We start from the raw sequence: 22,191 nt of genomic DNA, 5'->3' as shown, positions 1-22,191 counted from the left end.
GATACCCTGTCCCAGAGCTTATCCATTTTGTCATTCACTTCGTTTACTGATTTTTTCAGGCCTGTTATTTGACATGTTATTTCAGTTTGGAGTTTTGTGATTTCTGTCTTCATATTTTCTTGATTTTTATTAGTGTTCTGTTCTATTCTATTCATGGTTTCTTTGAGTTCTTTGAGTATATTCCATATTGCTACTCTAAAGTCCTTATCTGAGAGATTGATTAGTTGGTTGGTCGTTAACTGGTCATCAGAATTGTCATCTTCATTCTCTATGTCTGATGCTGGCCTGCGTTGTTTCCCCATTGTCACACTTGTATTGTGGGTTTTTCTACGTGTTGTGGTGGTATTCATTGGTTATATGATGCAGGCAACACACTTCTCTGGCTCCGCCCTTTCTGGATGGGCCGACTTGCCTCCAAGGTAGGGGAGTCCTCCGTGGATGAAGCCACACAGGATCAAATCTTAGGCCCAAGCACACAGCAGAGAAGACAGTCTGGAGAGAAATTCTTGCTTCTGTGATCCAGTACAGTTCTTAGTGTGGTTTTTTTCTTCTTGTGATGGTGTTCTTTTTTTAGAAAGAGCGCACGGCTGCATAGCGAAGTGGAGCTAAGTGCCTTCTGGAGCCTCTTTTCAGCCCACTCTCAGAAGGTTTACCCAACAGGATAGCAGAGAGACACACACAGGCAGCACTCACAGTTTTTCACAGTCGGGCCCCATTGGTCAGGCGTAGTTTTCACTCGCTCGCTGGGCAGCTTCAGAATGCTGTATTTTTGGGGTTCACTTCCCAGGACTCTGAGGAGAGTCACTGGCTCGCTGGGTAGCTTCCAAATGTAGTTTCTTTGGGGTTCGCTTCCCAGGGCTCTGAGGAGAGCTTCCAGAGTTCAGGAAAGACAGAGAAGGGTAGGACAGGGCTCCCTTCCGGTGCTCAGTTTCCTCAGAAGAAGCACAGCCGGGTGGAGACTCTGCAGGTAGAGCAATCAGCACTCTGCCTGGAGACCCCCACATCCAGCCATTTCTTACTCACTCACTGGCTCGCTGGGTAGCTCCCGAATGTAGTTTCTTTGGGGTTCGCTTCCCAGGGCTCTGAGGAGAGCTTCCAGAGTTCAGGAAAGACAGAGAAGAGTAGGACAGGGCTCCCTTCAGGTGCTCAGTTTCTGGTTCACTGGGTAGCTTCCAAATGTAGTTTCTTTGGGGTTCGCTTCCCAGGGCTCTGAGGAGAGCTTCCAGAGTTCAGGAAAGACAGAGAAGGGTAGGACAGGGCTCCCTTCTGGTGCTCAGTTCCTCAGAAGAAGCACAGCCCGGTGGAGATTCTGCAGGTAGAGCAGTCAGCACTCTGCCTGGAAACCCCCACCTGCAGCCATTTCTCACTCACTCACTGGCTCGCTGGGTAGCTTCCGAATGTAGTTTCTTTGGGGTTCGCTTCCCAGGGCTCTGAGGAGAGCTTCCAGAGTTCAGGAAAGACAGAGAAGGGTAGGACAGGGCTCCCTTCCGGTGCTCAGTTCCTCAGAAGAAGCACAGCCCGGTGGAGATTCTGCAGGTAGAGCAATCAGCACTCTGCCTGGAAACCCCCACCTGCAGCCATTTCTCACTCACTCACTGGCTCGCTGGGTAACTTCCGAATGTAGTTTCTTTGGGGTTAGCTTCCCAGGGCTCTGAGGAGAGCTTCCAGAGTTCAGGAAAGACAGAGAAGGGTAGGACAGGGCTCCCTTCCGGTGCTCAGTTCCTCAGAAGAAGCACAGCCCGGTGGAGATTCTGCAGGTAGAGCAGTCAGCACTCTGCCTGGAAACCCCCACCTGCAGCCATTTCCTCCTTTCTTTCTTTTTTCTTTCTTTCTTCTTTCTTTCTTTCTTTCTTTCTTTCTTTCTTTCTTTCTTTCTTTCTTTCTTTCTTTCTTTCTTTCTTTCTTTCTTTCTTTCTTTCTTTCTTTCTTTCTTTCTTTCTTTCTTTCTTTCCTTTCTTTCTTTCCTTCTTTCCTTTCTTTCTTTCTTTCTTTCTTTCTTTCTTTCTTTCTTTCTTTCTTTCTTTCTTTCTTTCTTTCTTTCTTTCTTTCTTTCTTTCTTTCTTTCTTTTTTCTTTCTTTCTTTCTTTCTTTCTTTCTTTCTTTCTTTCTTTCTTTCTTTCTTTCTTTCTTTCTTTCTTTCTTTCTTTCTTTCTTTCTTTCTTTCTTTCTTTCTTTCTTTCTTTCTTTCTCTCTCTCCCTCCCTCCGTCCCTCCCTCCCTCCCTCCCTTCTTTCTTTCTTTCTTTCTTTCTTTCTTTCTTTCTTTCTTTCTTTCTTTCTTTCTTTCTTTCTTTCTTTCTTTCTTTCTTTCTTTCTTTCTTTCTTTCTTTCTTTCTTTCTTTCTTTCTTTCTTTCTTTCTTTCTTTCTTTCTTTCTTTCTTTCTCCTCTTTCCTTCTTTCTTTTTTCTTTTTTTCTTTCTTGCTTCTCCCTTTTTCCTTTCTTTTTCTTCCTTCTTTCCCTCCCTCCCACCCTCCCTCCCTCTCTCCCTCCCTCCCCCTCCCTCCCTTCCTTCCTTCCTCTTTTTATTTTGGGGGGGGGGGAGTGTTTGGGTCACACCTGGCGGAGCTCAGGGGATACTCCTGGCTCTTCATTCAGAAATTTCTCCTGGCTGGCTGGGGGACCATATGAGGTACCAGGATTCAAACCACCGTTCATCTTGGGTCAGCTGTGTGCATGGCAAATGCCCTACTGCTATGCTATCTCTTTGGCCCCCTTTTTGTTCTTTCTTTCAATTTTTTGCCACACTTGGTTGTGCTCAGGGTTTATTTCTGTCTCTGTGCTCAGGAATCATACCCAGTGGGACTCAGGGAACTATATCTGGTGCCAGATAACTAACTGTGGTTAGCCACTCTAACCACTAATTTGCATTTTTATTGGAAAATTGTCCTTTCATGTTTGTTGAGAAAATTTTCTTATTCTCTAGTAAATACTATTTAATTTATTTGTCTACTTAAAAAATGGGTTTATGAAGCCAGAGTGAGAGCACAGTGCTAGGGTGTTTACCTTACACATGGCGACACAGGATGGACCCCGGTTCCATCCTCAGCATTCCATATGGTCCCCTGAGCCTGCCAGGAGTGATTTCTGAGTGCAGAGCTAGGAGTAAATTGAATGCTGCTGGTTATGGCCCCCAAACAAAACAAATTAATAAATTAATGAATGAGGGACCGGAGAGATAGCACAGCGGTAGGGTATTTGCCTTAGACGCAGAAGGACGGTGGTTCGAATCCTGGCATCCCATATGGTCCCCCGAGCCTGCCAGGAGCGATTTCTGAGTGTAGAGCCAGGAGGAACCCCTGAGCACTGCCAGTGTAACCCAAAAACAAAACAAACAAAAAAATTAATTAATAAAAATTGGCTTGCCTATATTTCTGAATACCTGGCTTTTGTCAGTTCATACTTTTCCCAGTGAGCCCTATTTCTTTGAGAATATGTACATTGGATGAATGATTTTTCCATAAAGGTTTAAAAATTTGTCATAAGCAAATTCATCTCTTTAATTTCTCTTTTTTCTTTTTCTTTCTCCCTTTTTTCTTTCTTTCCTTTTTTCCTTTTCCCTTTCTGTCCTCTTTTTCTTTCTTTTGTTCGTTTGTTCTTTCCTTTCTTCCTTTCTGTTTTTTCTTTGTCTTTCTTTCCTTTTTCTCTTTCATTCTTTTCTTTTCTCTTTTTTTCTTTGTTTCTTTCTTCCTTTCTTCGTTCCTTCCTTTCCTTCCTCCCTTCCTCCTTCCTTCTTTTTTTTTTTTTTTTTGGAGGGGTCACACCTGGCAGTGCTTAGGGGTTACATCTAGTTCTACTTACGCTCAGAAATCACTCCTGGTAGGCTTGGGGGACCATATGGAATGCCGGGATTTGAACTACCATCCTTCTGCATGCAAGGCAAATGCCCTACCTTCATGCTATCTCTTCGGCCTCTCTTCTTTATCTATCTATCTATCTATCTATCTTTCTTTCTTTCTCTTTCTTCTTTCTTTCTTTCTTTCTTTCTTTCTTTCTTTCTTTCTTCTTTCTTTCTTTCTTTCTTTCTTCTTTCTTTCTTTCTTTTTCTTTCTTTCTTTCTTTCTCTTTCTTTCTTTCTTTCTTTCTTTCTTTCTTTCTTTCTTTCTTTCTTTCTTTCTTTCTTTCTTTCTTTCTTTCTTTCTTTCTTTCTTTCTTTTTCCTTCCTTCCTTCCCTTCCTTTCCTTCCTTCCTTCCCTTCCTTTCCTTTCCCTTTCCCTTTCTTCCTTTCCCTCCCTCCCTCCCTTTCCCTCCTTCCTTCCCTTCCTTCCTTCCTTCCTTCCCTTCCTTCCCTTCCTTTCCCTTCCTTCCTTTCCCTCCCTCCCCCCCCTCCCTCACTTCCTTCCTTCCTTCCTTCCTTCCTTCCTTCCTTCCTTCCTTCCTTCCTTCCTTCCTTCCTTCCTTCCTTCCTTCCTTTTCTTTTCTTTCCTTCTTTCTTTCCTCCCCTTCCTCCCTCCTTCCCTCTTTCTATCGCTCCCTCCCTCCCTCCTTCCCTCCCTCCCTTCCTTCACCCTTGTATATCTCCCTTGCCCCAACTTGTGAAATTTTATAGTTTATCCCTCAGAGTCGGAAAAATTCTCCCACTGCTTATAAGGTTTATTAAATTTCTTATTTATCTATAATAGATTTTGTTTTCCATCTTTGATATTTTTGATGTGTTCATACCATTTTTGTTCTTCATTGCATTTTATTGTTTTTGTTGGGCCACACCCAGTGGCGCTCAGGGGTTACTCCTGGCTCTGCGCTCAGAAATCATTCCTGGCAGGCTCAGGGGACCATATGGGATGCAAGGGATCAAACCCAGGTCCGTCCCGGGTTGGCTGCATGCAAGGCAAACACCTTACTGCTGTACTATCTCTCTAGCCCTGCACTTTAGATATTAACATTGCCCATTCTGTTTTTTCTGCATGTCCTTAATGTGTTTTTGTATCTTCTTTTTTTTTAACCTTCTGTTACTTCATGTCACTTCATATTTAGTGAGTCTCAGATATGTAGGTAATATTTTTCCTACCAGTACAAAAATCTTGGAGTTTTAGAAGTAGAGGATTTTTAATATGTATCTACATTGGTGGTCATAATTGATATGCTTTGTCTTTTTTTTTTTCGGGCCACACCCGTTTGATGCTCAGGGGTTACTCCTGGCTAAGCACTCAGAAATTGTCCCTGACTTGGTGGGACCATATGGGACGCCGGGGGATTGAACCGAGGTCCTTCCTTGGCTAGCGCTTGCAAGGCAGACACCTTCCCTCTAGCACCACCTCGCTGGCCCCGATATGCTTTGTCTTTATTCAATTATGTTATATTATTTTGATTATCCTCCCACACCCCAAGTATTCTCCATAAAGGCATAAGAATAGATAGGGTTCTGGGGCTGGAGCGATAGCATAGCAGTAAGAGATCTGCCTTGCACACTGCTGACCGGGAATAGACCCTGGTTTGATCCTCATCATCCCATATGGTTCCCCAAGCCTGCCAGGAGCAATTTTTGAGTTCAGAGCCAGGAGTAACCTCTGAGCGCTGCTGAGTGTGGCCCAAAGTAAAAAAAAGAAAGAAAAGAATAGATAGGGTTTTGTTTGAAAATAAACAGATCCCTCCCACTCTCTCTCCCTCCTCTTCCCCTTCCTCTTCCTCTTCTTACATCCTTCCCTCTCTTCTCTTCCCCTGCATCTTGCTCTCTCTCCCTCTTCCCCTCCTTAGGTGAATCTGATTGTAGGAAGTTATTTATCTGATTTTCTTCTATGTATTCCTAAAAGCAGTTTATATTGCCTGATTTTGAATTTCTTACAGCCTCTACCATCTTGTGTCTGACTTATTTCACTCAATAGTACATTCTTTGTTTTTTTTTTTTTTTTGGTTTTTGGGTCACACCCGGCAGTGCTCAGGGGTTACTCCTGGCTGTCTGCTCAGAAATAGCTCCTGGCAGGCACGGGGGACCATATGGGACACCGGGATTCGAACCAACCACCTTTGGTCCTGGATCGGCCGTTTGCAAGGCAAACGCCACTGTGCTATCTCTCCGGGCCCAATAGTACATTCTTGAGTGTAACTGGGTTGTACCTGTCACAGCAGCATGCCTGTTCTCCTGGTTGCTATGTTCAATGCCTCCATTCTGCTGCTGATGGCAATTGTGTAGGTTTCCAGCAAGGGCTACTCCTCAAGGTAGCTGTCTTCACAGCTGACCCACACAGGTAAGCTCAGGGTTTGATGCAGGACTACCAGACCTGGGAGGTGGCAGGCAGCAGTGTCCCATTGTGACATGGTAGGGCCTCACTGTGACCACTCTGCTTATCTACATCCTGCTGCTGTCTCAGCTGGACCAGTCCTCAAGTCTAGGCCTGAAATCCACCCTTTCCTAGATAAATAAGTCATGAGTCCGAGAATTCTCACATAGCAGTGACACCTGATCCACTCTGCCCTGCATTCTGTCATGAGCTCCCCTGAGGACCGGGCTCCTTTTCACCATGGCCTGTGTGTCACAAAATCTTCAGAGCCAATCGCTATTTTCATCTGCCACATTGAGGGATCGCCTCTATGTCCACGGTAGAGCTTCAAGAATATGGAAGTGACAGGAAGGATCATTTTCAGCTAGGTTGCCTCTGTCAGCTGTCCTTGGCCCTGGAGGACTGCCATCTGTCCATAGCCCACTCCAGGTGACCTGGTGCACAAAGCTGGGGTACTGACTGTGCCCACGTTGTTGTCCAGGCTTTCGGGTTGTTCCAGTGTGCATGGAGTCATTCCAAGCACCTACCTCTTGCAGAACAGATGGCCTGTTTGTAAGATCCACATGGCAGAGCAGGACTGTGATAATGGTGAGAAGATGTGTCTGGGATGATGGCTCCCCTCATGTGAGGCTCTACAAAGATGGAGCTCTACATGTTGTGATCTGTGCTTTTCTGTAGCCTGTACGTAGCACTCATTGGAAAACAGAGGCCAGAGCACTTCAACTTGTGAGACTTGGGGCTGGGTGGTGGCGCTAAAGGTAAAGTGCCTGCCTTGCCTGCGCTAGCCTTGGACGGACCTCGGTTTGATCCCCGGGTGTCCCATATGGTCCCCCAAGCCAGGAGCAACTTCTGAGCACATAGCCAGGAGTAACCCCTGAGCGTTACCGGGTGTGGCCCAAAAAAACAACAACAACAACAACAAAAAAAAAAAAAACAGGGCCCGGAGAGATAGCCCAGCGGTGTTTGCCTTGCAAGCAGCCGATCCAAGACCAAAGGTGGTTGGTTCAAATCCCGGTGTCCCATATGGTCCCCCGTGCCTGCCAGGAGCTATTTCTGAGCAGACAGCCAGGAGTAACCCCTGAGCACCGCCGGGTGTGGCCCAAAACCCCCCCCCCCAAAAAAAAACTTGTGAGACTAGGCTTCAATGCTAGCTTTCAATGTACTCTTCTGAAAACTAAACAAAAGAAAAAACTGGGAACCCCATAAAACAGGATGTCTCTGGGATCCCACTAGGACCCACACCACATGTCTTGTGATGACTGCCTGGCTTCATATGCCGTGTGGCATGGGGGTTAGTGACAGAGCCCCTGAGTGGAACCTTGGTTTCTTCTGGGAAGCACCTTGCACTGCCTTTGGGCATCTGTGCTGATTTGGGGTGGTAAGGATGAGCACTGCTATGCCTATGATGATGTGAAGGTGGGGCTGGAACTGTAGAGACCATGAGCCAAGATGCGTTTCCATGCTCACCTGTGGTTTTAGGGTGAGGTTTGTGGAGCAGGTACTCTCTAACTCTAACTCCAAGCGAGCAGGTAAAGGGTAATGCCATGTCCCTGTGAAATGATAAACCTAGTCTATGACAGGATTGATTTGCCACACCTTACACCTACACAGCAACCATTTGACTCCTTCTGGATTTATCTTCCAGACTTGGTGCTAACATCTGCAGACTGGAATCCGGGGAATCTGCATCAGGTTTTAGAGTAAGTGGTTGGCGTCTATTGTGTTGGACATGTATTCCAAGGAGTGCTGGTCTCTGAGACTCTAGAGCATCATGGAAGGATAGTGCCAGAAATTGAACTCAGGCTCTCAGATATGAAGAACTAGAGATGTCACATTTTTCTTTTTTCTTTTTGCAGGGATCAAGGGAGCTCCCAAGTGGTAATCAATGAACCAGGGGACTATTAGTCATGCTTAGCCAACTTATTTATTTATTTATTTATTTATTTATTTATTTATTTATTTATTTATTTGCTTTATGGGTCATACCCCGTGGCACTCAGGGGTTACTCTTGGCTCTGTGCTCAGAAATTGCTCCTGGCAGGCACGGGGACCATATGGGATGCTGGAATCAACCCACCATCTGTCCTGAATCGCCTGCATGCAAGGCAAACGCCCTACTGCTGTGCTATCTCTCCGGCCCTCAGCCAACTAATTTCTAAATTCAGTGCTAGGATCTGAGATATTTATGCTGCTCAGATCCTGAGATACCCATGACCACAAAGTCACCTTGGCAGTGCCCAGGAGCCTCCAGAGATACTCTGGACAAAACTCAGGGGACGAGTATTGACAATTGAGTTTGGGCAATTGTGTGCCTTCTTTAACCCCTGCACCATCTCTTCAGCTCCTAGAGCAGGGGTCTCAAACTCGAGGCCCTCGGCCCGCGGGTTTGTGGTCCTCAATACAACATTTTGTGGCCGGCGGTCAGCCTTCAAATATCACAGATACATAAAGTTGAAGCACCCTAATGCAGGATTCAACAGAATGCTGGTACTTTAAAAGTGACACTCTAGGACAGGGGTCTCAAACTCAATTTACCTGGGGGCCGCAGGAGGCAAAGTTGGGGTGAGGCAGGGCCGCATAAGGGATTTTGCTTACCGAATAATTGCAATAAAAATCGCATTAGTAAGAAAAAAATTGCATTAAACATTCACATACCCCGAGCAGTTCCGTTCGGGGTATGCAAATGTTTAATGCGATTTTTTTTTTTTTTTTTTTGGTTTTTGGGCCACACCCGGCGGTGCTCAGGGGTGACTCCTGGCTGTCTGCTCAGAAATAGCTTCCGGCAGGCACGGGGGACCATATGGGACACCGGGATTCGAACCAACCACCTTTGGTCCTGGATGGGCTGCTTGCAAGGCAAACGCCACAGTGCTATCTCTCCGGGCCCTTTAATGCGATTTTTTGTGATTTTTTTCTTAACAATGGGATTTTTGGGGGGCCACACCCAGGGGCAACAGTCAGGGGTTACTCCTGGCTCTGCTCTTCAGAAATCTCTCTTGGAAAGATTAGAGGAAAGAGAATCGAACCAGGTCTGTCCCCGCTCCGTTGCGTGCAAGGCAAAATACCCTACCACTGTGCTATCTCTCCAGCCCCCAGTTGTCAGGTTTTTGTTTCTCATTAAAAGAGATAGCATGTAGGTAGGGTGTTTGCCTTGCATGCAGAAGGACGGTGGTTTGAATCCCGGCATCCCATATGGTCCCCTAAGCATGCCAGGAGCGATTTCTGAGTGTAGAGCCAGGAATAACCCCCAAAACAAAACAAGATAGAGGGCCCCTGTTCAAGATCTCAGTCTCATACTAACTTTGATGCAGCTTTTCTTCTTCCACTTGTACTTGGTTAAAGAGGGCAGTTTGCTTACTAACTTCTCTCCCTACCTCCTTGTCTGGTCAAAGCACACAACTTAGGAGTCTGCAAAGAGGTAATCCATATCACTATTGGTTTTCAGCCACAACTAACAGCCACAGCTAACCCCTTACTGGTGCCTCCTCATTCACCCTTTGACTGATCTCACCCTTCTGATGACTGTTTTCATTCCCCAATCCATCTTCTATGTGAACAGAGTTGGGGCAACTTTGTATTTTGGGTAATGACCTGTAACAAGCCACAGAAGAGTTATTTGCTGCTCCCTATTGTTTGGCAGCTTTTGGGGGACTTCCCAAGTTCAGGAGGTCAGGGGGCAATTCGTAGTCCAATAGGTTAAAGGTTCAATGTAAGGATCTTAGGATGAGATGCTGCTCAGGCACCCTGGTACCAGCAACCCCCAAGGGCTACCCTGGGGTATTCAGGAGCCTTCAGGGCTACACCAGCAATACTCAGGGGACCATGTGGTGCAGAGGATTGTTCTGGGAGTGTGTCCACCTTCCCTAACCCCTATACTATTTATTTGAGTCCTTGAGCTGTCACTCTAAGTGGTGAAATTCTGTTGACCCCTGTGGTGTTGGAGATACGTGGACTATCTCAGCAGTGCCGGGAGCCTCTAGAGCACATGCTATGACACTCAGGACTATATGATGGTGAGAATTAAATTAGGATCAGGTGCTTGTTAGTCATCTGTCCTCTTATCTCCTAGCCCCTAATGACTTTATTTGTAATGTGGGGCACCTGCTTCATTGGGGCCTTTGTTTGGATTTGAAGGTAATAGGGAGGACCTCTTTTCAACTGTGCCTGGTCAATTGTGATGGCTGGACAACAACTCTTTGTGACTGTAGTTTGATGTGCACGGGGTCTGAGAGCTACTCTTGGCTACCTATGAGTCTGTGCTGCGCTAACATGGTCCCTCTCTTCTTTCAAGAATCTGGCTCTCAACTTGTAGTCAGACCAACATGGCCTGCAAGATGGTGAAGGTTAAGCTGGAGAAGGTAGACGAGTGGCCATAGCAGAAGAATATCTTCCTAGGCATGTATATCTGTAGTGGTTCCTCATTCATCAATTCTGGGTCTTCATGACAGCACACTAATTCAGAGGATAGTTGGGAACCCAGCAGGACCAAAGGCATGGCTTTCTAACCTTTAACAACTGGAATCTAGGAATCTGGGAGTTGGGACTTGATTAGTAGCTTGGCACAGCTTTGCCTCTTTCATCACTTATTCCCCCTGCAACTAATATGCCTTTTTTCCATGGCCCTGAAAATCCAAGGACCCCCAAATGTACTCGGTGAGCACAGGAACCCAATACCTTTCAGAAAATATCACTTTGCTCCTCGTATCGTGATTCATGAGAATTGCAGCAACTTTATATTCCATGACATTGTCCTCCTGAAGCTCAAAAATGTCATTTCCTGGTCTCCCCTCATCCAGCCTGTCTGCCTGCCCAGGTTCAAACTCAAACCATCAATCATAGCTTTGTTCTGGGTGATCAAGAGGGGAACTGAAAATAGTACAGGTGAGAGCACCCAGAAAGATGTTTCCAGATACCAGATCCACCATAGATCCACCTATTATTTCATGTCTTCCCTCTGTCATCAGACATTTTTTTTTAAGCTTACAACACCCAGTACTCCCAGGCGGTCTCCCATCCAAGTACTAACCAGGCCCGACCCTGCTTAGTTTCTGAGATCAGGCGCTTTCAGGGTGGTATGGCCGTAGACCTCAGACATTTTGGGGTGCCTACATATGTGACCTATCATCATGATCTCTGAACAGGAAAATATAGGTAGTGATCTAATGTGAAAGTTTCACATGCACTTCAAGGGCCTCAATTCCCAAAGTTAAATGAAATCTAATTTAGAGTCATCACTTTTGCAGCATGGCAAAAAATGAATGCTTGACTGAAAGGAGTACTGTGTCCATAGGCAGCACAAAACCTCAGGCGATGCAGAGGCACTGGTCATCTATCAGAAACATTTATCACCTTGAAGAACCAATAATTCTGCAAGTTTGGGATCCTAGGGCCCTAGTATCTGGCAGCTTTTTAGGGGTTGCTTTGGAGTAAGATTAGAGGAGCCATGGAAAGTCGGCTCAGCTCTTTCTGCTCACAGGACCTGAGTAACACTTCTCCCTACCCACCCACTGCTAGTAGTTTCTCTGACTCCCTTAGGCTTGCACATAGCCTTTTTTTTTTTTTTGGTTTTTGGGCCACACCTGGCAGTGCTCAGGGGTTACTCCTGGCTGTCTGCTCAGAAATAGCTCCTGGCGGGCACGGGGGACCACATGGGACACTGGGATTCGAACCAACCACCTTTGGTCCTGGATTGGCTGCTTGCAAGACAAACGCCGCTGTGCTATCTCTCCGGGCCTGCACATAGCCTTTTAAAATAATTTGGTTTTTTGCTATAGTGAGATGTCTGAGACCTTTTTGAATTACCACCCAGGAAATGGCTCTGCCTCCTGCATGGGTGGATATGGGCACTTCAGATACTAATGAAGGGAGGACAGGGCACGATCTCTTTTTTTCAGCGACCCCAGACCACCTCTATGGTCTTCAGGAGGTGGGTGTCAGGATTATCAACAATGATATCTGCAACCAACAATACAAGTTTCTGTTGGCAAAGCATCAGAAAGAGTTCGCTGGGCAAGGCATACTGTATGTTAGCTCAGAAGAGGACGTGGGCCCTTGTCAGGTATGAAATATGTACCTGGGGACAAGGCTGATGAACAGGGATTCAGGGATAGACCTGCCTTTCAAAAACCTCAGGGATGCCCTATGAATATCTCCTTTCTCTGGGCTCATTTCCCAGTCTGTATAAACGGGATGAAAAGACACTTTGCTCCTATCCAAAGCAAGGCTAACACTGACAGTACTTCCCAGGTCTCTTGAACATTTGTATTTAATAATCACATACCCAAATCTGGGCCAGGCACCAACATATCCAATTTACATAAATGCCATGTTGTAAACATGCTTCTGCCTCTTGTCTCCTGTCAAACTTTGTTTTTTTGAGATTTATCTATCTTGATACATGCAACTCTATTTCATTAATGATTTAGCCCCTCATTTTTTTTAGTTGTGTTAGGACATTCCTGGCAGTCAGTGCACTAAGGAACCATCTGAGCTGCAGGGAATTAAACCCAAGGCTCTCACATGCAAAGCATATCCCAGTCTTTTGAGCCACCTCCCTGCTCTGCCATTCTCTTTTTTATCCACCTTGAGGTCATTTTTAGTTTGGAATGATGTTTTAATATTCCCAACTCTACTTTCCTGAATATTGGTGCAAATCTTTCCCTATTTATATGTTCTAGAATTTCCAACAAAATGTGTCCTGCAAAGAAAGAACTGGAGTACCTGGGCTGTGTATGCATGTATGTATGTATGAGTAGACATTGCCAAAGGAATTGGTACTCACCTCTCATCTATAGCCTTGCCAGCTTATGGGTTCTCATTCTGATGGGTGAGAAACGGAGAGGTAGACATGCACTGAAGCTGAGCTCTCTCGACCGCCTTTGCCAGTGCTTTTGAATGCCCTCTCCTGTTTACTCACCAGTCAGGATTCTTCTATGAATCACTTATTCATATATTTTGCACATAAATTTTTCTATGGTTTATCCTTTGCTTTTATGACATATTTCAGTTATTGTGTCTCTGATAATTGTGCCTATTGCAAATATTCCCCAGTTAAAAATGTGTGTGTGTGTGTGTGTGTGTGTGTGTGTGTGTGTGTGTGTGTGTTGTCCTTTGCTGGACGCCAATTTGCTTTTTTTTTTTTTTTACATTTTTTTGTTTATTTTTGGTCCATATGAAAAAATGCTCAGAGTTTACTCTAGGCTTTGCAGTCAGGGATCACTCCTGGTAGTGCTTGAGGGATCATTTAAGGTGCCAGGGATCAAACCCAGATAGGCTGTGTGCAAAGCAATTGCCTTAATCCCTGGGCTATCTTTCCAGTCCCCCAATGACAATTCAGATATTTTTTTACTCAAACATATGTTTTTTCTTTTTGCTTCATGCATTTTTGTGTCCCTTCCTTTGCCTGAGGATTAAGAATGCATCCCTAAAATAAGCAAAAAATGAAAGAAAAAAAAAGGAAAAGAATGCATCCTTATTTTATTTTCTAAAAAAGTTTGGAAATTTTTATTGTTTTCCTTCTGTTGAAAGTTGTGAGATAGTTTAAAAATATATTTTTAATTTACTTTTCCTCATGAAATACCAATTATTTCAATGCCACTCATCAAAAACAAAACAAAACTAAACAAAACACTTTTCTCCAATCTCCTATAAATCAAAAACCCATATTGATAGACTTCTTCCTTCCTTCCTTCCTTCCTTCCTTCCTTCCTTCCTTCCTTCCTTCCTTCCTTCCTTCCTTCCTTCCTTCCTTCCTTCCTTCCTTCCTTCCTTCCTTCCTTCCTTCCTTCCTTCCTTCCTTCCTTCCTTCCTTCCTTCCTTCCTTCCTTCCTTCCTTCCTTCCTTCCTTCCTTCCTTCCTTTTGCCAGACCTGGCAGCGCTAACGGGTTGCTCCTGGCTCTGTGCTCAGAAATCCCTCCTGGCAGGCACAGGAGACCATATGGGATGCCGGGGATCAAACCCTGGTCTGTCCTGGGTGCATCACATGCAAGGCAAACACCCTACAGTTGTGCTATCACTCCTGCCCCTTTTTTTTCTATGATAAGTATTTTATAGTCTACACATTTTCCTCTAGATATTGATTTAAATTTATGCCACATCTTTTGATAGATAGCATTTTTATTATTATCTACTTCTAAATATTTTATTTAATTATCATTTTAATTTCATTTTGAATCATAACTTATTTAGAAGGATTTATTTTTTGCATTTCCAAATACATGTTTGTCTCTCTTGGCTATTGATTCCCAGCTCCATTTCCCTATAGTCATAAAATTAGTTCCAGTGTGACATAAGTTATGTGCAACTGTTCTGATGTTAATTTTGTTTAATGTTTATTTAATTACATTCTGTTTCCATTACATTCTCTCTTGCTTCCTTGGACTTGATTTTCTTTTTCTGTTTCTTTTTTTTTCTGGTGAAGGGAACACACCCAGCAGTGCTCCTGGGCTACTCCTAACACAGTTTTCAGGGGTTGCTTATACTGGTGGTTGGGGTCACCAGCTGATAGTGGGGACTGAACCTGGGCACACTGCATGCAAAACATGTCTAAGTCTAAGTCCCCAGCCCCTTGACTTAATTTTCTTTTCCTAAATTTTAGAGCCAAAGTTGTATTTCTTTTTAGTTTTGTTGAAGTTTTTAATCCTTTGCAAAAAGCTTCATGTTTTTTAATCCTATTTACCATCATTAACCTTTTCTTGGTTATTTTATTTCCCCTTTAAAATGATGTAAAACTCGAATGTACTCCCATTATTATTCTTCATTCTGTTTGTAGTTTTTGTGTTAGGTTTAGAAGTTTATTTTCCTCCAGAAAAGTATAAAGTTGTTGGGGGCCAGACTGATAGTACAAAGGATAGGGCGTTTGCCTTGCTTCTGGATTGACCCAGGTTTGATTCCCGGCATCCCAAATGGTCCACCAAGCCTGCCAGGAGTGGTTCCTAAGCACAGAGTCAGGAGTAACCTCTGTACCACTGGGTGTGGCCCAAAAGCCAAAATAATAATATTGTTTACTTGTACAGATCTTAACTATTTACTTTCAGTATTTTCATTTTTATTCATCTGGAATGTTGAAAAGGGGAATCAATTTTATTTTACCCCAAATGTAGCCAGTTATGTAAAAGATCTTTATTGAATACTTACGCTTTTTTTTTTGGCAGTGCATGAGAAATATTCTCCCAATTATATTCTACATTCACATTTTACGTTGGTCTGTCTCTGCTCTTGGCTCTTGTGTTCTCATTCCTTGCCATTACCATTTTTTTAAAGATTAATGTAGCTACATAACCTATTTTTTTTAATTTTATTTAATTAAAACAATTGTGATCTACAGAGTCCTTCATAGTTGAATTTCAGATATCCATTGAGTCAGGACCATTTCCACCAGAAGTGTCAACCTCCATCCACCAATGGACCTAGTGTTTGCCCCCTGACCTACCCATATAATAAGCCCATTTAAGTTTAGATTGTTAAAGCTTAGGTCCCTTGATTCTATTGTCATTGACTTTGGTTTGGATATCATAACTTATTTTTGAATGTTGTAAAGCAAATCCTGCATTATCCAATTTCTTTTAAGAAATTTATGTGATTCTTCTTCCATTTTCATTCTAATAGATTAATCTATATTTTTTCTTTATTTTTGGGCCATACCCAATGGTGCTCAGGTTAACTTCTGGCTCAGGAATTACTCCTGGCAGGACTTGGAGGACTATTTGGGGTGCTAGAGATTGAACCCAGGTTGGCAGCATGCAAGACAGGCACCTTACCTGCTGTTTTTTAGTATTTTGATTTGGGGCTACACCCTGTGATGATCAGGAGTTACTCCTGGCTCTGCATTCAGTAATCTCCTGCTGGTGCTTGGGGAACCGTTTGGGATGCAGGGGATCAAGATCTGGTCATCCGCTCTTTCCGCCATCTTGGACTCCCGTGGAGGCCCGGACTAAATAGGAGACAGACATGGCTGGAAGGCTGTGGTCTAAAGCCATTTTTGCTGGCTATAAACGGGGTCTCCGAAACCAGAGGGAACACACAGCTCTTCTTAAAATTGAAGGTGTTTACGCTCGGGATGAAACTGAATTCTATCTGGGCAAGCGATGTGCTTATGTGTACAAAGCAAAGAACAACACTGTAACTCCTGGTGGCAAACCTAACAAAACCAGAGTGATCTGGGGAAAGGTAACCCGTGCCCATGGAAACAGTGGCATGGTTCGAGCCAAATTCCGAAGCAACCTTCCTGCTAAGGCAATTGGTCATAGAATCCGTGTGATGCTGTACCCCTCAAGGATTTAAGCTTACTGAAAAGTAAATAAATAAAATGTAGATACTTTAAAAAAAAAAAAAAAAAAAGATCTGGTCATCCATGTGTTCTACAAGAACCTTTAAAGCTGTACAATTTCTCCAGCCCATTTACCCACTGTATTAAATCTTCAGCCTTAATTAGTCAATCTTTTTTTGGGGGGTGTTGGGGGGTCACACCCGGCAGTGCTCAGGGGTTACTCCTGGCTGTCTGCTCAGAAATAGCTCCTGGCAGGCACGGAGGACCATATGGGACACTGGGATTTGAACCAACCACCTTTGGTCCTGGATTGGCTGCTTGCAAGGCAAATGCTGCTGTGCTATCTCTCCGGGCCCTAATTAGTCAATCTTAAAATAATGGCAAAAGTCAAGGTGTGGCAATTTTTATGGAAATTTATAGATTAATTTAGGGAAAATGAACTTTTAATTTTTTGGGGAGCCACACCTGAACATGCTCAGGGGTTACTCCTGGCTAATCACTCAGAAATTGCTCCTGGCTTGGGGGACATATGGAATGCCGGGGGATTGAACCTCGGTCCATCCTAGACTAGCTCTTGCAAGGCAGATGCCTTATAGCTTGTGCCACCACTCCGGCCCCGAACTTTTAATTTTTTAATAATATTTATTTATTTATTTATTTATTTATTTATTTATTTATTTATTTATTTATTTATTTATTTATTTATTTTTGGACCACACCCTGTGGCGCTTGGGGGTTACTCCTGGCTCTGAGGTCAGAAATCGCTCCGGCAGGCTTGGGGGTACCATATTGGATGCCGAGAATCGAACCCAGGCCTGTCCTAGGTCAGCCGTATGAAAAGCAAATGCCCTACAGCTGTGTTATCTATCTGGCCCCAAACTTTTAATTTTCTATATTTCTTTTAGTCCCTAGAGTAGATGTGTGTAGTTTTCCCTAAATCCATTCTGCATTCTACTAAAGTTGTTGATTCCTAGGTGGTTTATTTTGTATCTCTTATGAATTGTATGTTTTCTTTAGTTGGAATTTTTGGAGGGTAATGGGGACACCTAGTGAATACTCATGGCTCTATGCTCAGAATCTCTTCTGGCAGGACTCCATATGGGGTGCCAGGAATCAAGCTCAGATCAGCTGTGGATATACAAGTGCCCCCACCTGCTGTATTATTGTTTTGGCCCCTTTAATTGTTTTTTTTTGGGGGGGTATCATGTTGATTTTTGGTCAATTGGCCTTGTAATGAGGAGCTGTCCAGAATCTACTTATTCTCTTTCATTTAGTGGGCCCAAGACAGTATTCATAAGCCAAGAGACATTACCTTCTCTTCAAGGTTATGCCTCATATTTATTTGTGGGGGACTTACCTGCAGTGCTCAGGGATTACTCCTGGCTCTGTGTTAAAGTGATCATTCCTGTGTTCAGGGTATCATATAGGGTGCTAGGGATCAAATCCAAGTAGGCTGCATACAAGATAAAATGTCCTACCTGCAATACTATTGGTTTAGCCTCTACTTCTTTCTTTTAGCAATATCAGGAATTCTTTTTTATTTTCTTTTTTTTTTTTGTAGTTTTTTTTTCTTCTTTATTTGAACATCTTGATTACATAAATGATTGTGATTAGGTTTCAGTCATGTAAAGAACACCCCCTTCACCAGTGCAACATTCCCACCACCAATGTCCCAAATCTCCCTCCATCCCACCCCACCCCCACCTGTACTCCAGACAGGTTTTCCAGTTCCCTCATTCATTCACATGATTATGGTAGTTCTCTATGTAGTTATTTATATAACTGTACTCACCACTCTTTGTGGTGAGCTTCATGGAGTGAGCTGGTGTTCCAGCCCTCCTCTCATTGTCTCTGAGGATTGATACAAAAATGACTTTTATTTTTCTTAAAACCCATAGATGAGTGAGACTATTCTGCGTCTCTCACTCTCTCTCCCTCTGACTTATTTCACTCAACATGATAGATTCCATGTACATCCATGTATAGGAAAATTTCATGACTTCATCTCTCCTGATGGCTGCATAATATTCCATTGTGTATATGTACCACAGTTTCTTTAGCCATTCGTCTGTTGAAGGGCATCTTGGTTGTTTCCAGAGCCTGGCTATTGTGAATAGTGATGCAATAAATATAGGTGTGAGGAAGGGGTTTTTGTGTTGTATTCTTGTTTTCTTAGGGTATATTCCTAGAAGTGGAATAGCTGGGTCAAATGGGAGCTCAATTTCCAGATTTTGAAGGAATCTCCATATCACTTTCCATAGAGGCTGTACTACATGGCATTCCCACCAGCAGTGGATAAGAGTTCCTTTCTCTCCACATCCCTGCCAGCACTGATTGTTCTCATTTTTTGTGATGTGTGCCAATCTCTGGGGTGTGAAGTGGTATCTCATCATTGTTTTGATTTGCATCTCCCTGGTCATTTTTTCATGTGCCTTTTGGCCATTTGTATTTCTTTTTTTTTTTTATCAAAGTGTCTGTTCATTTCTTCTCCCCATTTTTTATGGGATTAGATGTTTTTTCTTGTAAAGTTCTGCCAGTGCCCTGTATATTTTGGATATTAGCCCCTTATCTGAAGGGTGTTGGGTGAATAGTTTCTCCCACTCAATAGGTGACTCTTGTATCCTGAGCACTATTTCTTTTGAGGTGCAGAAGCTTCTCAGTTTAATGTATTCCCATCTGTTGATCTCTGCTTCCACTTGTTTGGAAAGTGCAATTTTCTCCTTGAAGATGCCTTTAGTCTCAATGTCATGGAGTGTTTTACCGATGTGTTGTTCTATATACCTTATGGTATTCGGTCTGATATCAAGGTCTTTAATCCATTTGGATTTTACCTTCGTACATGATGTTAACTGGGGGTCTATGTTCGCTTTTTTGCAAGTGACTAACCAGTTCTGCCAGCACCACTTGTTGAAGAGATTTTCCCTGCTCCACTTAGGATTTCTTGCTTCTTTGTCAAAAATTAGGTAATTGTATGTCTGGGGAATGATCTCTGAGAACTCAAGCCTATTCCCACTGATCTGAGGGTCTGTCTTTATTCCAATACCATGCTGTTTTGATAACTATTGCTTTGTAGTACAGTTTAAAATTGGGGAAAGTAATGCCTCCCATTTTCCTTTTCCCTAGGAGTGCTTTAGCTATTCGAGGGTGTTTATTGTTCCAGATGAACTTTATAAGTGTTTGATCCACTTCTTTGAAGAATGTCATGGGTATTTTTAAGGGGATCGCATTAAATCTGTATAATGCTTTGGGGAGTATTGCCATTTTAATTATGTTAATCCTGCCAATCCATGAGCAGGGTATGTGTTTCCATTTCCGTGTGTCCTCTCTTATTTCTTGGAGCAGGGCTTTATAGTTTTCTTTGTATAGGTCCTCATGTCTTTGGTCAAGTTGACTCCAAGATATTTGAGTTTGTGTGGCACTATTGGGAATGGGATTGCCTTCCTGACTTCCATCTCTTCCCTATCATTATTGGTGTATAAAAATGCCATTGATCCCTCTCTGGGCAAGATGGCTGGGGGAGAGGGCGGCGTGACTTTGGGGCAGCCACATCTTTCTCGCCAGGATCTCTCCACGTTGGACGTAACTAAACTGACACCACTTTCACATGAAGTTATCAGTAGACAAGCTACCATAAATATAGGTACAATTGGTCATGTAGCCCATGGGAAATCCACAGTTGTAAAAGCTATTTCTGGAGTTCACACTGTCAGATTCAAAAATGAACTTGAAAGAAATATTACCATCAAACTTGGATATGCTAATGCTAAGATTTATAAACTTGATGACCCAAGCTGTCCTCGTCCAGAATGCTATAGATCCTGTGGAAGTAGTACACCTGATGAATTTCCAACGGACATTCCAGGAACTAAAGGGAACTTCAAATTAGTCAGACATGTTTCCTTTGTTGACTGTCCGGGTCATGATATTTTGATGGCAACTATGCTTAATGGTGCAGCAGTGATGGATGCAGCTCTTCTATTGATAGCTGGCAATGAATCTTGTCCCCAGCCTCAAACATCTGAACACCTGGCTGCCATAGAAATCATGAAACTGAAGCATATTTTGATTCTACAAAATAAAATTGATTTGGTAAAAGAAAGCCAAGCTAAGGAACAGTACGAACAGATTCTTGCATTTGTACAAGGTACAGTAGCTGAAGGAGCCCCTATTATTCCAATTTCTGCTCAGTTAAAATACAATATTGAAGTTGTCTGTGAGTACATCGTGAAGAAAATTCCAGTGCCTCCAAGAGACTTCACTTCAGAGCCCCGGCTTATTGTTATTAGATCCTTTGATGTCAACAAACCTGGCTGTGAAGTTGATGACCTTAAAGGAGGTGTGGCTGGTGGTAGTATTCTAAAAGGAGTATTAAAGGTGGGCCAAGAGATAGAAGTCAGACCTGGTATTGTTTCTAAAGATAGTGAAGGAAAACTCATGTGTAAACCAATTTTTTCCAAAATTGTATCACTTTTTGCGGAGCACAATGATCTTCAGTATGCTGCTCCAGGCGGTCTGATTGGAGTTGGAACAAAAATCGACCCTACTTTGTGCCGAGCTGACAGAATGGTGGGGCAGGTACTTGGTGCTATTGAAGCTTTACCTGAGATCTTTACAGAACTGGAAATTTCCTATTTTCTACTTAGACGGCTTCTAGGTGTCCGTACTGAAGGAGACAAGAAAGCAGCAAAGGTGCAAAAGCTGTCTAAGAATGAAGTTCTTATGGTGAACATAGGATCCTTGTCAACAGGAGGAAGAGTTAGCGCAGTGAAAGCTGATTTGGGAAAAATTGTTCTGACTAATCCTGTGTGCACAGAAGTAGGAGAAAAGATTGCACTTAGCCGAAGGGTTGAGAAGCACTGGCGTTTAATTGGTTGGGGACAAATAAGAAGAGGAGTGACAATCAAACCAACAGTAGACGATGATTGAAGAATTCCAGCTTACTAATACTTTCGGATGAAGTTAAAATTTCTTCTAAACTGAGATGTATTTTCAAATCAATACTTGGAATTTCACAGCTCATTACCTAGTACTAGCTGTAGGATTGTTCTCATTTTATGATGATGGAAATTTGATCTATTAAAATCTGGACTATAATAAATGTAAAAAAAAAAATGCCATTGATTTCTGTAGGTTGATTTTGTAGCCTGCCACTTTGCTATATAAATCTATTGTTTCTAGAAGCTTTTTAGTAGAGTCTTTAGGGTTTTCTAAGTAGAGTATCATGTCGTCTGCAAACAATGAGGGCTTGACTTCTTCCTTTCCTATCTGGATTCCCTTGATATCTTTTTCTTGCCTGATCACTATAGCAAGAACTTCCAGGTCTTGTCTTGTACCAGAATTTAGAGGAAAGGCTTTTAGTTTTTCTCCATTGAGGATAATATTTGCCATTGGCTTCTGGTAGATGACTTCAACTAGATTGAGAAAGGTTCCTTCCATTCCCATCTTGCTGAGAGTTTTGATCAAGAATGGGTGTTGAACCTTATCAAATGCTTTCTCTGCATCTATTGATATGATCATGTGATTTTTATTTTTCTTGTTGTTGATGTTGTGTATGATGTTGATAGATTTACGGATGTTAAACCATCCTTGCATTCCTGGGATGAAACCTACTTGGTTGTAGTGTATGATTTTTTTGATGATGCATTGGATCCTATTTGCCAGACTACATGCTGACACATAAAACATACCTCTATAAAATCAAGAGGATAGA

General features: G+C 43.1%; 2 protein-coding genes and 1 pseudogene across 2 annotated transcripts; 2 read left to right on the top strand and 1 right to left on the bottom strand.

Annotated features, from left to right (window-relative positions):
* Positions 1–11,191: 11,191 nt before the first annotated feature.
* On the bottom strand, positions 11,192–11,300 carry LOC126015018 (uncharacterized; annotated as a pseudogene).
* Positions 11,301–16,120: 4,820 nt separating this feature from the next.
* On the top strand, positions 16,121–16,552 carry LOC126014108 (60S ribosomal protein L35a). Its single transcript, XM_049777431.1, has one exon. It carries the CDS (start codon positions 16,163–16,165, stop codon positions 16,493–16,495), a length of 333 nt encoding a protein of 110 aa, XP_049633388.1. The 5' UTR covers positions 16,121–16,162; the 3' UTR covers positions 16,496–16,552.
* A 3,428-nt stretch (positions 16,553–19,980) lies between these two features.
* Positions 19,981–21,593, top strand: LOC126014054 (eukaryotic translation initiation factor 2 subunit 3, X-linked). Its single transcript, XM_049777369.1, has one exon. The coding sequence runs from the start codon at positions 19,989–19,991 to the stop codon at positions 21,405–21,407; it is 1,419 nt and encodes a 472-aa protein (XP_049633326.1). The 5' UTR covers positions 19,981–19,988; the 3' UTR covers positions 21,408–21,593.
* The last annotated feature ends 598 nt before the right edge of the window (positions 21,594–22,191 follow it).

The sequence above is a fragment of the Suncus etruscus genome, chromosome 7 (genome assembly GCF_024139225.1).
Source record: "Suncus etruscus isolate mSunEtr1 chromosome 7, mSunEtr1.pri.cur, whole genome shotgun sequence".
In the NCBI taxonomy this organism is placed as follows: Eukaryota; Metazoa; Chordata; class Mammalia; order Eulipotyphla; family Soricidae; genus Suncus; species Suncus etruscus.
This window is presented reverse-complemented; position numbering and strand designations above follow the sequence as displayed.

Excerpts from the sequence above, each read along its gene's own strand:
- LOC126014108 (XM_049777431.1), top strand. The coding sequence starts at position 16,163 with ATGGCTGGAAGGCTGTGGTCTAAAGCCATTTTTGCTGGCTATAAACGG.
- LOC126014054 (XM_049777369.1), top strand. The coding sequence starts at position 19,989 with ATGGCTGGGGGAGAGGGCGGCGTGACTTTGGGGCAGCCACATCTTTCT.